The 17,557-nt window shown below is 37.0% G+C and overlaps 2 protein-coding genes across 2 annotated transcripts; one reads left to right on the forward strand and one right to left on the reverse strand.

Moving 5' to 3' along the window:
- The first annotated feature begins 2,177 nt into the window (after positions 1–2,177).
- Positions 2,178–3,536, forward strand: LOC136269115 (putative uncharacterized protein DDB_G0291608). Its single transcript, XM_066064588.1, has one exon. It carries the CDS (start codon positions 2,303–2,305, stop codon positions 3,401–3,403), a length of 1,101 nt encoding a protein of 366 aa, XP_065920660.1. The 5' UTR covers positions 2,178–2,302; the 3' UTR covers positions 3,404–3,536.
- Positions 3,537–8,291: 4,755 nt separating this feature from the next.
- Positions 8,292–15,571, reverse strand: LOC136268972 (A disintegrin and metalloproteinase with thrombospondin motifs 7-like). The gene is made up of 20 exons (XM_066064443.1): positions 15,547–15,571; positions 14,768–14,924; positions 14,658–14,703; positions 14,093–14,246; positions 13,696–13,837; positions 13,298–13,415; positions 13,073–13,243; positions 12,809–13,015; positions 12,593–12,753; positions 12,432–12,515; positions 12,254–12,375; positions 12,164–12,198; positions 11,994–12,108; positions 10,553–10,681; positions 10,274–10,406; positions 9,816–9,944; positions 9,643–9,760; positions 8,931–9,008; positions 8,658–8,878; positions 8,292–8,514 (listed from the first exon to the last, which is right to left on the reverse strand). The coding sequence occupies exons 2-20, from the start codon at positions 14,912–14,914 to the stop codon at positions 8,452–8,454; spliced, it is 2,373 nt and encodes a 790-aa protein (XP_065920515.1). The 5' UTR covers positions 14,915–14,924; positions 15,547–15,571; the 3' UTR covers positions 8,292–8,451.
- Positions 15,572–17,557: the final 1,986 nt, after the last annotated feature.

Raw genomic sequence — 17,557 nt, forward strand, 5'->3', positions numbered from 1 at the left:
GAATACTGACCATTCACAACAACTTGCTGAGATCATGTGGTAAGACCGGTGAAGTAGATGGCCAGATATACCCAAGTTCTGTAATTTCAACAAGAGCATGGAGATGGTGAGGCACACCTACTTTTGCAAAATTCACACTAAAACATTCTAATAAAACATTCATGTGATGAATATACATGCTGTATAGGGATGCCGCAGTAGTTGCAACATACTACGCATATTATGACATAAAATTCCATGACATAGTATGTCGTGGCCCATTAATGTTGTGACATAGAAATGGCACACAGATTTAATTTGATGTACAAAATTGAATATTGAAACAAAAAAAACTACATGTATTGTACCCGTGAAAGTATTTCGTGGAATTCACCAAGGTAAAACACATTTTGCTAGGTTTTTCTAGAGTGAGTTATGTCGTGGCATAATATATCATGACATAATGTCTGTGACATATGACATAAAAGTTTCTATTTTGTGCGTGGAATCCCTATACTGTATAGGATACATCATGTGCACTTAGCAGTGCAATGACATGAATTCACAATTTGCCAGGTTGACTAGAAAGCTTGAGTGGGCTGAAGCTTCCATGTTTCATCTCAACTAGAACTCTCTCCTCATACCAATAGCACTTCACCCCTCTGTGCTAGGAGTTTGGATCATTTGGCAGGAACATAAGGGTTAAATGTTCTGATTGAAACTGACCATGAATGCTCCAACATTTCAAATAACGATATGATTCACCACATAAAAGTTGAAGAGGAGGCTCCGTAGACACATCAAGGCAAACTTCATCCCAGATGTCATTGTGGCAGATAGTACAAAAGCTGCATTTAGTCGTAGAAATTTTTGTAGACTATCCGGCTATGCATACATGCAAATCCAGTCTTATAGCCTTATTTTAGTTTCTGCTTACTGCACGCTGCCATCATATAAGGGGTTCTTGCTCCTCCTCTGATCATCCATTTATGAGTTGGCATGCATGTTCCAGCTTAGCACTGGGGACATGCAGACACCTTATTATTACAGCTGGCTTTAGTCACCAGCACTGGAGGTCTGACAGCATCTCTAGGCCTTCTATTCTTTGTTCTGTGTAATATAAGTCCTGTTTTTTTTAGCAATGTGGTGTACGTATAGCTATATAAACCTGTTTGTACTGGTTGATGGTGCGGGATGGGAGTGCTATATTGCGTTAGGGCAGGTTTCATCATAGATTATATTCCCTAGTATCCAGGGCTGCCCAGAGAAATTAAGGGGCCCAGGGCAAAGACTTAATTAAAGTGGGGCCCCAGGGACAAGGAGGTTTCCATTCTGAATCACAACTTCACCCAAGCTGTGAGTTGAAGAAAAAAAAAAAGGTCATTACATGTTGACAATGACAATAGTTACCCCTCACCAACTCTATGTCCTTATTTCTAAGCTTGCTACGCTGCTCCTCTGAAGAATACTGTGATTCTATTAGAGTATCTAGATATGACTGCTCTATTAGAGTATATCGATCTTTAAACATGTATTCAGGGCAGCGGCGGAGGAAGTAGTTGATATGAGGGGGGGCTGGGCTGACCCAGACTTATTTCTATGGTTTGGTAAGGTGAGACCAAAAAAAAAAAAAAAAAAAAAAAAAAGGTCACAACCAACTGACAAGAGCTTTCCACCGCACTACAGCTACCATTTCTAGCTGATAAACAACATAAAAATCCTTACATAGCTCGCTACACACTGACTACTTTATTAGAGTGACTGCTCTATTAGAGTATCTCAATCTTTATCACGGTTTTCAGCCCCCCTCCAAGAAAGATAATTTCGGTGCCTATATCATTCTGAGGGGGCTTTGGCCCCCTAGCCCCCCCCTTTCCGCCGCCTATGATTCAGGGGGCCCTTCATGGGGCCTCCTGGGGCCCCTTTCAGGCTGGGGGCCGGGGCAAAATGCCCCAGTTGCCCTCTCCTCCCCCTGTGGGTGGCCCTATCCCTACTAGCTATATAATCTATGGTTTCATTCACTCTGTCTCATTCAAACAAAATTACAATACATAAACTGCTAACTAACCTACATTATATAAGTCACATTGTGGTCAGTCACACGTAGCTACTACCATAGCTTTTTTTTATACCACTGTGGTCCACTTCGACATTAACTAGCCATTCGCTGACATAGCAATTCGCGCGCCATTCTTGTCACGTGAGTTAATTTCAGTATTTCTAGCCCAGGAAATTTGCAATTGCGCTCTTAACAACCTTTGAGCAGTATCTGTCAGCCTTTCATTGGTGTGGACTAGTCTTGTGTGGGCCCACTAGATCTACTATGATGGCAACGAATAAACCAACCAAGAGTGGACAAGACTTGGACAAGAAGCCAGTAGATGTGTTGAATCAGCAACCTGAACCAGGGAGCTCCGCTAAGGTCACATACGCTCCCGACTCTACAGAACATGTCACCACTCAGGCAAAAACCCTGAAGCGGACTGCTAACCCAGCAGAGGGTCCACAAGCAAAGATCTACAGGCTTGGTGAAGCCAGTTATTGTCCAGACCAGGATGCACAGAAGCTGAAGCCTGAACTACAGCGTAGCTGCTTATCACAGAGTGACGTGGAGCAGCTGGAGATGGCATTTTCTCTCACTCAGTATCCAGACATGTACATGGTGAAAGAGCTGTCAGTAAGACTGAATGTTCCCAAGTATATGATTGCTCAATGGTTCGAAAACAAAAGGTCAGAGTACAGAGAGAAAGAAAAGGCGCTAAAATTTTTTCAGGTGCAGCAACAACAACAACAATTATACAATCAACAGTTATTGGCTCACAAGCATCATGTTGCATCACAGTCAGTTGTGATGTCTCAAGCAAGTGGCAGCACAAGCTGCACAGGACAACAACCAGCTGGAAAATTCTTTACTGCACAAAATTTGAGCTACTTAGAAACTTTATTCACTAATGGAACACACTATCCTGATAACATACCTCAATTGGCATTAACACTAAATGTCCCAGAGCAATATTTGGCTGTTTGGTTTGAAAAGAGACGTGATGCATGGAAGAAGGAGCAAGCAAACTTGGCATACAGTAGGATGGTACTAATGCAGCAACATCAATTTCAGCAGCAGAGGATGGCACTCCAGGCAACACAGGAGCTGCAGCACCAGAGGAAAGCTCTTTATCAGGCGAGGCAGCAGCAACAACAACCACAGCAGCACAGACAACAGCCACAGCAGCACAGACAACGGCCACAGCAGCATAGACAACAGCAAATCAGTAACCGTGGCTCTCAAGTACATGATCCAGTGTGTACTGAACCAAGTTCAATTCCTGAAGCTTCCAATGTACCTCTGGTCGAAAAACTTCTATCAGATGTTGCAAATGAACCAACCTTATCCTTGCTCAATGTGAAATTCCCAGGCAATCATTGAAGTAAACTATATGGTCTTGACTTTACTTGTGTGTAGGAATGTAACTGTACAATGAAACTGTCTTGTACCCTAGATGTGTTTTAATTGGTTTTTCTGATAACTCTGAATCCATAAAAACTTGGGTTGAGATAAATACTACAAATATGGATTTCAGTATTAATTTTGTCTAGCAAAACTACTACTCGAGTAATTGTTATGATCACATGATTCATGCACTTTTTACCAGCTCACATGATGTATTTGATGATAATTATGTACATAGGTATACAGCATGTGTATCATTGTTAGCTACTTGAAAATTTGTATGCAATCTGCTTATCCAGGTACTGGAATGCTAAAATCCATAATTTCAGCCCCCAAGTATTATTGTCACAACACATCGGTAGAAAAGTGCTGCTTGTCATCCATATGTATCAAAATCAGTGCACTTCAAAACTTTAAAATCGTTTTTTGCTGTATTGAAGACCACACAAGTGGGAATGAAATGGATAGCTATTTTGCTATGCCAGGGCCTATCTATGTTACAGTAGAAAGGAAGGCAGTGCTTAGAAGAACACTAGGGTGAAAGCATGCCAATTTACGGGGTTTAAGAACTCATTGAAAGATGTAGCTCCAGAGTATATTATAGTCTATCATGCAGTCCATCATCACTGTCTATGACTGTTGCATTAGGGTGACTGCTCTATAAGAAGTCTAGGCAGCCTCTAGAGTGTGGAGTAGATAATCAGGAGACTTATGGCGACAAATGAACCTTGACAAGACTGAAACCAGTAGATGTGCAACAACTAGAGACTTCCACAGACTAGAACATTTTAACGTTCTGACAACTGGAATGCAGTGCAAGTCCAGCAGAGGGTATGCAAATAAATGTCCACAAGTCCCAGATACTGATGTTACAGATCCAATTTTGGAAACTAATAGACTGCTCAGTAATTATCAAAAGTGGCAATTTCTGGCAACCAAAAGTAACCTTTTTCGGCAACTTTTGACGGCTCAAAAGGTTTGGGCAGTGGAGGAAAGATGCCAATTCTGGCAAGTTTCTAGTTGCCCATAATTGCCATCTTCGGCATTTATGGTTGCCAAAACTGAAAGTTTCCAAAATTGGAAACTATTGTTTTGCTTTGAGCAACCACAACAAATGGTGCTCCAAAGTTACCAAATCTAGCAGTAATTGTATTTTTACTTATAAAGGACGATAACTCATTGATTGTGGGATTTAGTTTGCCAAAAGTTACCAGAAGTGGCAACTGTTTGATGCTGAGAAATTAGTGAGCAGTTCAAAAGTTGCCAAACTTGGTAAGTTTTGGTTGCCAGAAACTACAATATTTGGTAATTTAGCTATTTCTGGCAACTAAACATATCACTTTTTATGCAAATGCGAAGTTGGAAGTTTTTGTGACCAAATTGGCAAGTTCTTAACTACACAGAATTATCATAGCTATTAGACACTTTTCAAGCTGGACAAAGGTTGCCAAAACTGAAAATTGGCATTGTCTGTGTTGCTTTGAACAACAACTAGATGGTGCTTAAGTGTTATCCCACTTTAATTATAATATGCAATAAATGGGTTGATTTAGTAAATGCAAGTTAATCAGTTTCTACAATGTAGAAGATTTGAAGTTAAGATTGTCCATATCACATCTGCTTCTAAATACTTACGCTAGGCCAAGGGTGTAAATTCTTTGCATTGTCGGTAGTTGTTTTCTTCTTGTACAATTTCATCATCAACCTTCTCCGAGATATAGTAGCCTCTATTTGTTCTCTTCTCTCCCACTCTTCTTCAGCTTCCTCCTCATCATGACTTGGCACTTCCACAGAATTGCCATTGGAGCTACCAACTCAATTGCCATTGCCATCGAGTTGTACTTTTATATAATAAAAATATTATTGTTCAGTTATTCGTAGATTTTAACTGCTTAAAAATGAGTGTGATCAATAAGCTACTGATGAAATATACATATCTTATTTACTTGGTTAGATGCCTCACCTTCAATAGTAGCTGCACTTGAGTGATTCCACAATCAATTTAAAAACTTAAACAACGTTTTATGAGTAGTGATAGATTTTGAATAATTTCCACATCAATTTGACAACTAAAGTAATGAATTCTGTGGAATTTAACCACGTACGTAAATACGGAACTTATTTTCATATTTTCGCCACTTCCAAGTCCAGACACATGCAGAGCCCTGGCCTCTTGCACACAGTGCCTTGGAGACAATATTTTCTTTCAGTCAGTATTCAAACTCACTTATTGTGTTAGGGCTGTCAGTTAGATTGGGCGTTCCCAAGGAGGGGATTATATTGAATGGTTTAGAAACAAAAGGTCTGAGTACAGGGAAAAGAGAAAGAAAATGTGGCCAAACTTTTTCAGGTGCAAGCCATGTGACAGAAACAGCAACAACAACAGTCATACAATCAACACAGACATCCCATTGTATCACAGCCAGTTGTGCCTCAGACTAATGACAGCACAAGCTTCACAGGACAACAATCAGCAGGACAATAATACTTCACTGCACAACATTTGAACTACCTAGATTACGCTATCATGATACATCTCGATTAGTAGTTCATTTAATTGTTTCAGAGCAATACCTGGTTGTTTGGTTTGAAAAGAAACGCAGTGAGTGGGAAAAGGAGCACGCAAACATTAGGATGACACTACATCAGGAAATTCAGCAGAAAATGCCAAGACAACACCAAGAAGGCACTGAGGTTTCACAAAATTTAATGCTGTTGTCTTCTGAAGCAAGTCCACTTCCTAAAGCTTCCAATGTTCCTCTTTAATCAGACATATCAAATCAGCCAACTTTATCATTGCTCAATGTTGACAAGTTATAATGAAATGTAATGATAAAATTTTTGCTTTGTTTGGTATGTCCAAGTGAGCTACTTGTATATGTGTTAATGATAGTGTCTCGCTATATGCAATGCCTTAAAGATACAGTTGTGAGAAATATATTATTGTATTGTGCAAGAGCACTGAGTAGTAAGAAGCAACGCTACACATGCACATAATTACAGTAATTACCTCACACAGGGAATATTTTCAACATATGAAACAGTACAGTTTTAGATGTTGGTCAAGCATAATAGGATGGTGCTTATCTGGTGCTTATCTGGTGCTTAGGGGAATAGGGTCTGGCTATGAGACTAAGTACAAACTATGTATATGCAGCAATTGTTTATTGCATGCGCTATATGTAAGAATAGTTGCTGAGTATTTTTTTTATGCTGCCCGTCCTTGGGATCATATGAATACTAAGTAGTGTGTTGTCTCTTTGCAAATGAATCACTGCGCACTTTACCACTTATTAACACAAATATAATATGCCACAAGTGTGGCTTTGCTACTCATATTAATGGCCGTACAATGGTAAAGTGAATCCACAAGAACCAAAACTGCTTCAAGCTAAATAGCTAAGTGCTCTACATCTTATCTTGAAATGCTATCCCACTGAGACTTGTGAGAATGATAAACCTGTAAACACAGAAATATGTAACTAAAATGATAACTCTGTGGACTACATCAAATTTGGTGACTTGTTGTACAACTAAACTCTTTACACTAATAGGGTAACTTATGACAGCTAATGATAGCTGAATGTTCTACAAGGTGACTTTTCGTAGCTGAAAAATAAGACACAATTCCCAGTAATTTTATGTTGACAGTATTTCACTGTTGCATTAGAGTATTTTGATCTTGAACGAAATATTTCTTTGATTGGCTTGAGATTATGGACAGTCAGGAGTGAGAACTCCCACTTGTGCCTCCCTTTGGGTCCACCTCTTTGGTTAAACACCATCAAATTATAATCATACAGTATGGTAGTACTGTACAATATAGGAATCACAGAGGGTTGCACTTTCTCACAAAAAATTAACCAGAAACCAGTCTCACAATGTATTCATGATACCATAGCATTTTGGTTAGGTAGAGTCAAGCCCAAAAGTGTCTTGCAGCCAAAAACTTTCTAACAAGTTGACCTCCCTTGTTTTGCTACTTTTATTGCAATGATCCCTAATGAAACTTAAAATTCTTCTACATACTTGTTTAATGTATATGTGTTCAAGTATTGTGAATGGCTCTAACGTGCATGTGCCTCACAGTGTTAGGAGTGTGGTGTACTTGCTCCCTGTGCACCCCTGGATCCACCCCTGTAGAAGTCACATTAAATTACAAAACTGTATTACTTATCTGTGGCACAAGCATGTACGTATAACCATAATGTACTTTTTAAATGTATACATTATATAATAGTTAGACGTCAAGAACCAGGGTTCTACGGGATTTAGAAAACTCGAAGGCCCTGGGCTGTAGCGCCTGAGCGCAGCGAGGGCGCTACTAAGGGCCTGAGGGTTTTCTAAATCCCGTAGAACCCGGTGGTTCTTGACGTCTAACTTATTTAGACTACAACTCGTTATTGTACCTTGAGTTGACAGCTGCTTGTAAATAGGAAATGTATGGCTAATTACTAGAAACAAGCCCTCTACACCTCCCGACATGGCGGGACCTCAGCGTGGCTGTTGCTACCCGTTTAAACGCCCATGCGTTGCCAATGTTACAGGCGCGTGCTATGTATCGAAGTACTGGACTCAGCGAGTGGACTACAACTCATTGTTGCTGTTGTTGTACCTCGACAGCTGCTTGTAAGCAAGTAATGTAGTGTTGATTAGTACAAACAAGCCCATTACACCTCCCTCTAATTCAGTACGGCTATTACTAGCCATTTAAATGCCCATGCGTTGCCAATGTTACAGGCGCGTAATTATCGTGTTTCGTATCGCCTCAGAGCGTGGTCTCTATTGGACATGACCGTGGCTCTACGAGATTTAGAGACCACGTTTTCAGCCAATCAAATTTCAGTATCAAACTTGTTGTAGTCTAAAGTATAATAACTATTAATTTTTGCATCATGATATTGAAAGTAGTCTAACTATATATGTTCAATGTAGAAATGCATAAAAATTCATAAATACAGTGTAAAGACATAGTATATGATGGTCTGCATACTTTATCGATGCATGGTCAGTGCAACTCATCATCAGTTTTCACACATAGTATACTCAACTGTCATAGAGTAAACTGTGGGATTTAGATTAACAACCTATGGAATGAAACACGCATGCTGCATTATCAAGTGCAGAAAGTCATAGACTGATTATGGGTGATTAACTACCCAAGTATGTTAGTAATTTTGAGTAGGCAAACATATACAGCTGCAGTATAGACAAAACTATATCTACTAACTATGACTGTTAGTGGCTTTTGTAATGGTCCTGGAATAATAACGGTTTCATCTCCATCCGCTGTCTGGGTATATTTGAATACACCACTATCAGGAATTTCCAATAGAGAATATTCATTGTCATTGCTACCCTTGAAATCCTTGTAGCCATAGTAACCATACCCAAAGCCATAACTGAAAACTGTTGAAAAATCTAAAATAAGCTGGTTTCCACTACCTAGTACTGGAGAGCAATAGTATTATATAGATTGATTAATTGATTAGGGAATACTTACAGATATAAGCATATTGGCTTGTTTCTGTTATGGTGATGTGACGAGCCCCACTTGGTAGTACTTTGACAGTATCATATCCTGATATATATATATATATATATATTATATACAGCATTTCACAAATATATAATATTCATACTCCATGCTTGTTGTAATCACAAAGTAGTATTGCAATACAACTAGCACTGGTATCTGCCCTATGTACAGGACCTTAATACTATTTCAGTTACTACTTGTTGTTTAGCTTACGACAACAAAAAGAAATCAAATGGTACTTATATCATAGCACTGGTAGACTAGCCTTATTGTGTATATATGGTAAACAACTTAACAAAGGGCAGTTCCAGGATTTTTGGTGACAGGTTTCTGATCAAAAGGGTGAAGACTAAGTTACCCCTGTTAATCCTAACCTTCTAGTGATCCAATTCCTATATACACAACACTGGAAACCCAAGTATGCACCGTTTACTTGTCCAGCTATATAAGGCAATGCAGTACCCATAACAATAATAATCACAGCAATTATTAAATGCTAAACCAGATACCATCCTAAAGAAGCAATTGCAATCACAATTAGTAAATACAAGAATTACAACAAGGCCAACAGACATGTAGGCATATATATATATATATATATATATACACTTGCACATTGGCAATCCATGCATATTAAAATTGTACATTGTATAATTATGCAAACTAAAATACATACCAAAGCTATAGCGACTAAAACTCTTGGTGATTGTATTGGCTCCACTATTATCACCATTGCACACGCCACACTTATCAGCACGTGTGGTAGAGTTGATCACATTATCACATCCTATTGGCTGGTGAAGAAAGTATTATTGCAATAGTCAAGTTAATAAACTAGTATACACTTACTGTGCATACTCCCTGATAGCACACTGCTCTCTGGTTACCAGGAATATTACATAGAGTTCCTTCTAGCGCACCTTCTCCAGTGGAAAAACAGGTCACATCTCTTTCACAATACATATTTGTACATATGCCCTGGAATTGAATAAGTACAAGTATGCACATGTAATGAATGATAGACCTATCAATAATGTCTCAAATCATGAGTGAATAGCATTAAGTATCAAAAAGTACACAATAATGCAGGACTGGAGCACTCCACTTCCTGATACAATACAGTATGTACAGCATGAAAGTTTGGTGGGAGAAAACATTGTAATCATTCTGAAGTTACTGTGATAAAATTTTGTAACTTGACAATTTTATTGAGTGTACTACAGATTTTAAAATTTGGCTTCCAAAATGCTGAACTTTCCTTCCACCAAATATTTCTGCTATGTACGTATATGTGTGTGTTGTTGTACCTCTTGAACAGATGATTGTAGGCAATATTTTGAATTTGGATTATACCTGCTTCGGCACTGTTCATTAACATCAGGGGAAATATCAACAACTACTTCTTCAGTTACATCAGCTAAGCAATCTTTATTCATGTAGCTACAATTGTATCATAAATATTTATGTACACAATGATATATATATACAATATATTACGCACATGGGTGTGCAAACACATGCACAGGCATGCACACACAGATGCATACATGCAGGCAATACAAATGCACTGTACAATCAAACTGTACCTCAGTTGGGCCATATGCTTACGCAGATCACTTGCAGAACAGGTGGACCATGTAAGAGCATTAGTTCCATAATCCATGACCCCAGTACATTCAGTGTTCACATGGGTGAAGTCATGGCTCATTCCCAAACTATATCATGAATTATGTAATTTTCATACTAGGTACAGGTACATGTAAATATATCTAACACAGCCTGTGGTTTTTTCTGGTGCTCAGCTGGGTGATGCGTGCAAAATTATAATTGCAATTGTTCCCAATTATCAGTTAAGGTCACATAAACTTAATTGTTAGTTTCTCATCCCCACCCGCATCAACATTTTTCTTACCCCATCAAGGATTTTTTGTACTACTGGTGGGCTAAGGGAGGCCAATTAACATCTTTTAGTTATAGTTGGTACCTTGCTAGAGCAGTCTAAGAAAATTGCATTTTGAGTCATTTTAGCTAGCTAATTCAGATATCTAGTTAGTAAAAAGTTAAAAAAATCCGCCCTCCCTCACTGCTATTTTGAGTACAGGAGGATGAGAAACTAATAATTAAGTTTATGTGGCCTAATGTATTAAATATATTTGTGATGAGCTGGCTACTGTTCAGGTACTGAAACTCCTATATACCTGCATGCATATCTGGTTTATTTAATCTTTAATACGTATGTATAATGTCTCTTTATGATGCAACTATCAGGTTATGATCAATTTGATCATTCACCCTGCATGTAACACTTTACTATATCAAATCACACATCAAAATTTCAAAATATTTGTTGTCACAAAACTAAGCATACAAGTGAGTTTGGTCCTAGCTTTTGAACAATGTGCCAAGAAAATTGGAAACCACTCTACATGTATATATACCATTGATCAGCTTGGGAGTGAACACTTACATGTGTCATTGCATATATACTAATCTTCCCCTGTTAGCTATATGTGCAAAAGTGTAAAGTCTTTGCTTTTGAAGTTCACACAGTAAACTGTTGATCACATATGTGACCGGATTTGCGAAAAGGTACCTTTTCCACACGTTTTACAGGTGAGCAAACAAAGCAGTTTAACTTTTGACTCCATATATTGATCACCGTGGTCTTAGTTGCAAAATGTAGCTAGATACTTTAGCTGCACTCGTGGAAAATTACAGGAAATTTTATGCAATTACTAAAACGTTACGAAGCTTCAAAGATAAAAAAATGGGTCACATTTTGTGTGTGAAAAAGGTACCTTATTGCAAATCCGGTTACATATATTATATATATATATAATTATACTAAATTAATTTTGTTGCAGATTGAAGTACTATACTTTTCTCATTTACTAAGGGAGAAAAATTACAGTATTTATGCCTTCTGAGTGAAAACCAATAAACAATGAGGGTGGTAACTCAGGTTTTTAAAACTAATTATATGCTTACAAATTTGCATATAATGCAGTCTTGCAATATGATATTTACCCGTGTCCAATCTCATGAGCAACCACTCGTGCTGTCATTAAAGCAGTCTGCATTTTCTGAGTCACGCTGCAGCTATGTGAAGAATACAAGCAGACTGTACTCATGTATGCAGTCCCTACAAATTGTGGAAAATCATAGAACTATGTCAGTTAGCCAAAATTCATACTTACCTACTGTTCCTGAATATGAAAATTTACTGCTTGGCCTGCAAAAACGTAATAACTATTAATGTTGTACTACTATTCAGTAAATACACATACACAATGAAAAGAATTGCATGATCATGATGTAATGGATCTCCCTCAGTGAGTGAATTGATTGAATTTTGATATTTACAAAATGGGCGTAACGTTTCACGTATTTCTCCATTTGGAAATAATTCCTATTGTAGAAACAGCACAATGTAATGTTAATATTATTATCGACTTTACTTCATACTTTATTTGGAGTTTCAATAACTACTCTTTTAAGTCTAATACCTATCTTCTGTCCAAGGGATGGGTGTTGATATGCAACTGCAACCTGTACATAAATACACTGGCATAGTTTTCAGTTAAAAGCTAATGATCATGTGTATCTATGCAATTAGCTATACTCACATGATTCAACACTGAAAGAACATAATCCATGGTTGCATTATCGTTGCTGAATTCATTTGAGAATTGGCTGTCAATAGCCACCATTAATTCGAGTACTGATTGTGTGGGTGTTTGACGTTTGTGCATTGAATTTACTAGTTTTTGACTTCCTAAACTTGCAGCTAAAATTAATGACCATACAAGTAATTAATTACAGAAATCAGATTATATACTCACTAGAAATGCACTTTGTATCTGAACTAGACCACTGACCACTTGGTAGACAGTATCTTAGTATCTCTCCAGCAATTTCATAACCTTGTTCACATTTGTACACAGCTACAAATATTCCTGATTTGTCCTTGCTGATATGGACACTTCCTCCTTGTATGTGTGTAATATTCGAACAGGATAAAGGATGGTTGCTGTTTTTCTTAACGTAGTCTGTTGAATTGAAATCACAAATTATTATTAAATGTTTACCAACTGCATCCTGCTAACCTTTAGAAATACAAACTGGCATACTACCACTCCATCTTCCATTAGGTAAACAAGTCCTAATCCTGGGACCAAGCAATTGATAATGAGGATCACATGTATGGAACACTTTCTGTCCATTGTAATTTACATGACCATGTTTTGTTGATGAGTAAACAGGGCAATAGTATAGCACTAAAAAATGTTTGTGATACAAAACAAAAACACACACACTGATTCAGTACTAACCTTCATCACTTCCAAATGAGATATCAGGATGTTGTTCCATTGTGTGAATAACATGATCACTACTGACTCCATCAGGTTCCACGATATACACATGTTCATCAAGTTCAAATATACCTTCCTACAGAATGTTTCATTAGCCTTAGATCTGGAAATCATGTACTGGCTCTGTTCCCATTAAAAATATAGCTATATAAACTGATAATAAGTAGGTTGTATTTAATTGCCCATTACCACATGCAATACTGGAACTTCATTGCAGAAAATTTCAGCCGTATATAGTAGCTAAACTGTGGCCTTCAATGTGTTGGTTGTGTATATATCTTTAAACTATATAAGCTATTTGAGTTATAACAGTTAATGAATCAAGTAATATCATACTGACTGTAGAGCAAACTGACCATTTTTCCATCACACATACTGACAGCAACTGTTGATGAAGGATGATCGGCAATTTCACCAGTATAAAAACAATCTTTGACTTCCGGATGTTCTACTGTCTGTAGTCCTGCAGTACTTGTTACTGTTTTCTGAAGAATAAAGCTGTGTACACAAAGAATAAAAGAAAATTTAACACATAACAAGTATGCAGAAGTGCATGCAGTATTGTCAACATATGTAATATATGAACCATACCACTACTAATATGAACTGTACTTTTGTTTGAGGCATGCTATATACATTAAAGTGTAGTGTATAGACAATAAACTACCTACAGCTTAGATGGTAAGCACTAATTATATCTAAATTCCACATGCATATGCATACATTAACATTACAAGTAGCATAATTGCATACTTTCCTGATAACAAGTCATGGTTAGGGTGTAGGATCACTTTCATTGGTTCATCAAGGTTGTCAATTATGTAGTGTTCTTCCTCTTCATCTCTTTTAGTGATGGGATGGATCTTTCTTATCTGAACCTTATGTGTAGTGTATGGTGGAATATCTCCTATATAGGTTGAATGAATTATTAACACTTAGCCTTATGTAGTCTACATATTCACGATGCTTATAATGCATACTGGATGAGTGCAGACTCAAGAATATTAGGTTACACCATTCTGAGTCTAGGTTATACATTATGTTTACAACAGGCAGTAGTATTAGCAGTAGCATGCAGTAGCAGCAGCAACAGCAGCAGCAAATATAGCTAGCTGCCAGAAAGCTTTTAGTATATAGGCACACATGATTACTCTACTACAATCAAGTGTTGTTTAACCAGAATCTTGAGCTATGAATGCTCAAGATTCACAAATTGTAGCTCTAAGTTAAGTTGTAGCCAGCTCTTTTATTTCACAAATTGATAAAATTTTCAACTTGACCAACATACATGTATTATATGGATATCATGCAATCTTACCATTATTGTTAGCAATCATATTCCTTAGGAATGGTGACATAAATTTCTAAATGTAGTACATTATTTGTACAGATATAATTGATAGCATTGAATAGATATGCTGAGCTTACCTCCTTAGTAGGAGCAGAATATGCCACTTTGCCTGAAAGAAGGCATACCAAGAACAGCGCACCAATGATCATCATGCTATATTTATTAGGACTTATCAATGATATTCTCTGCTTATATATGTTCAGATGAACAGGTGATGTATTCATATTCAGGATTCTTCTAGGAAAGGAAGGAATTCGTACATACACTTCCTGACATATAGCAGCATAAATGTTTACACTAATAGGAGTACAATCTTTGTTTTATGGTAGCTATTAACTATATCATACACATTTTTTCAGTCTAAATAACTAAAGAAGTTAAGCCTTTCATAATTGATAGCCAGCTACTGTGACATACGGGAATACGGTATACTAAAACTGGCATATCTCAAACAGTCTTGTACATAATTTTTGGGCATGCATCAAAATTCTTTCAGTAGTTGGTGAGATTCAGAAACAGTTATATTATACCATACCTATTGTAAATTAATCCAGTGTTACTTCATACTGTATGTATACTGCACGGAATGCTTGCACCTGTGTATTATAGTAATATGATCCCTTCTATGCATGGGCTTGCCTTTCAGATACTTTACACAATTCATACATTCACATGCATGCCGGCATGGTATTAGTAGATGGTACATGAATGTATTTCATTCTATGTTTAGAAAATTTCAAGCTTGAAAGTAAAAAATGTCAGGAATTCAGAATAAGCTAGGTACTACTTATGTTATAAACTAAGTTTGTGATAGGTTACACATTCAGTATTAGACAATAATGATTATTGCTGATACCTTCATTTTACTAATTAATCCCAATCATCTTGTTTAATAATCAAATATCTCAATCCTGCTAGGCATATGTCTGTGGTATTATGTTTTACACATTTTGTCATACAGTATAGTAAAGTGTTATGATACAAATGAATGCTTACATATCAAATCACATTGGAGATGCCCTGTAAGTTAAGCATAACAAAACTGAACTAAATGCACTTCTGTTATCTCATGGCATACCAATACTTGAAGATATACAAATCATGCACACCTGTACAGCATAAGTTCTTGCATACCGGTATCTTGTTTCATGATTTTGTGGTTATTGCACATACCAAATGTGTGATCACTAAGGTTGTTCGTGTTTCCATTGACTCTACTATTATCACTGTTATACACACTACACTTACCAGAACATGCTGTAGAGTTAATCACATTATCACATCCTATTTGAGACAGCCTAGAAATAGATATTAATAGTAGAAAATGTGCTGTGCATATACTCTCTATTTGCACACTACTAGTTGTTCACCAGGAATATCACCTTCTAATGCCCCTTCTCCAGTGAAGGGAGAAATCCACATTCATTTGCACAATATATTTTTGTGCAAATATCCAACAATAAATAGTGAAAGGAGATAATGAAGTATGCAACTCATGATGATAGCACCTTATTATCTAAATGTCAAAAGCCAGACTGTATGGTGTAAGCTGTTTTTGAAAAGCATATCATTGTTGTTTTTACTAAACACATAGTGTCATGTCTTAAACAGTCAAATACTAGCTACATAAGCTGGTTATCTTTTTTCTGGCTACACCCAGTGTGTAAAGTGCAGTGTCGACATTTAGATGTATAGTGACAACATTTTAGGGTCATTGATGTCCATACTCTTTTTATTATACCCACCATCTATACCTGTTACCTTTACACAGATTGTTGTACTTATGATGACCTTATGCAACTTGAAATCTGGGAGAGAGTGTGGAACATGAAATTCAATATAGATAATATAAAAGTGTATGACTTATAAAGACCTGTCACCATTTGAATACTGCTAGCAAGGCTAAACATCTAGGCCAACACATAAAATGATATGCTACATGTTGAAAAGAAAATTAGTACAAACTTGATGTTGTTGTATGTATAATTGTTGCTTCTGCAAATCAACACCTTGCAGTGTCGTCAGTGAAATGAAATGGGACGCAAAAAAAGTACAAAGGTAAGTCAGTGATGTGTGCACTGTACCCAATGTCAGAAGATACCTGCTGGGCTGTAATGACATCTAGCAGTGAAAACCTCAAGTCTGTAGCCTTAGATATTATTAAGTTACACTGGTCTGAAGGCATCAGTCAGTCAAAATCAGTCAGTCTGTCAGCAAACTATTCTATTGAATGAAATTTTTTTAAATTTCTTAGCAAGAAGCATTTCGGATTGCGCTCAAGGCACTTTTTGGCTTGGTTACACTTAACCAATACTGCCAAGGCATCATAAAGGTATTGAGGTATTGTAATTATGCTTGTTATCATATCTAATTGTATATCTATTTATAATTCCATAGCTGTGTGCATACATGAGGCAACATAATTTTGTGCAACTCAGAAAGTTAATATATTTCTTGATATATATAAGTATATAGGTAATACAGCAGTTGTTTGATAAAAACACAAATTGTATCTTATTTTTGGAATTTGCATCACTGTCAACTTGCAAGTAGCTATTCACAACGATATTGTAATTTATGTTATGTGAAACTATATAGCGAATGCTGAGACACACTATAATTATGAATATATTGATATGGTATAAACTGTTCAACAGTCTGCAGTTGACTTATTCATCTACGTAGCTATATGCATAATTATGGATAGCCATCACACTTGTTGATTAAGTCTATCATAATCATTAGGGTAGGGACCTTTTGGGGGTCCTCAGTGGGATTGTAAGTTGTCTGGTTACGCAATCCACTAATTGATTGATAAGTAATTGGTTTTTTTCCTCCATACATGCATCTTTATGCACTGGCTTGTC

This window comes from Dysidea avara, chromosome 10, assembly GCF_963678975.1.
Source record: "Dysidea avara chromosome 10, odDysAvar1.4, whole genome shotgun sequence".
Classification (NCBI taxonomy): Eukaryota; Metazoa; Porifera; class Demospongiae; order Dictyoceratida; family Dysideidae; genus Dysidea; species Dysidea avara.

Excerpts from the sequence above, each read along its gene's own strand:
- LOC136269115 (XM_066064588.1), top strand. The coding sequence starts at position 2,303 with ATGATGGCAACGAATAAACCAACCAAGAGTGGACAAGACTTGGACAAG.
- LOC136268972 (XM_066064443.1), bottom strand. The coding sequence starts at position 14,914 with ATGAATACATCACCTGTTCATCTGAACATATATAAGCAGAGAATATCA. Across the intron at positions 12,199-12,253 it reads CATGCAATTCTTTTCATTGT|GCCAAGCAGTAAATTTTCAT; the intron begins GTATGTGTATTT and ends ACGTTTTTGCAG. Across the intron at positions 8,879-8,930 it reads AAGCCAATATGCTTATATCT|TACTAGGTAGTGGAAACCAG; the intron begins GTAAGTATTCCC and ends ATTGCTCTCCAG.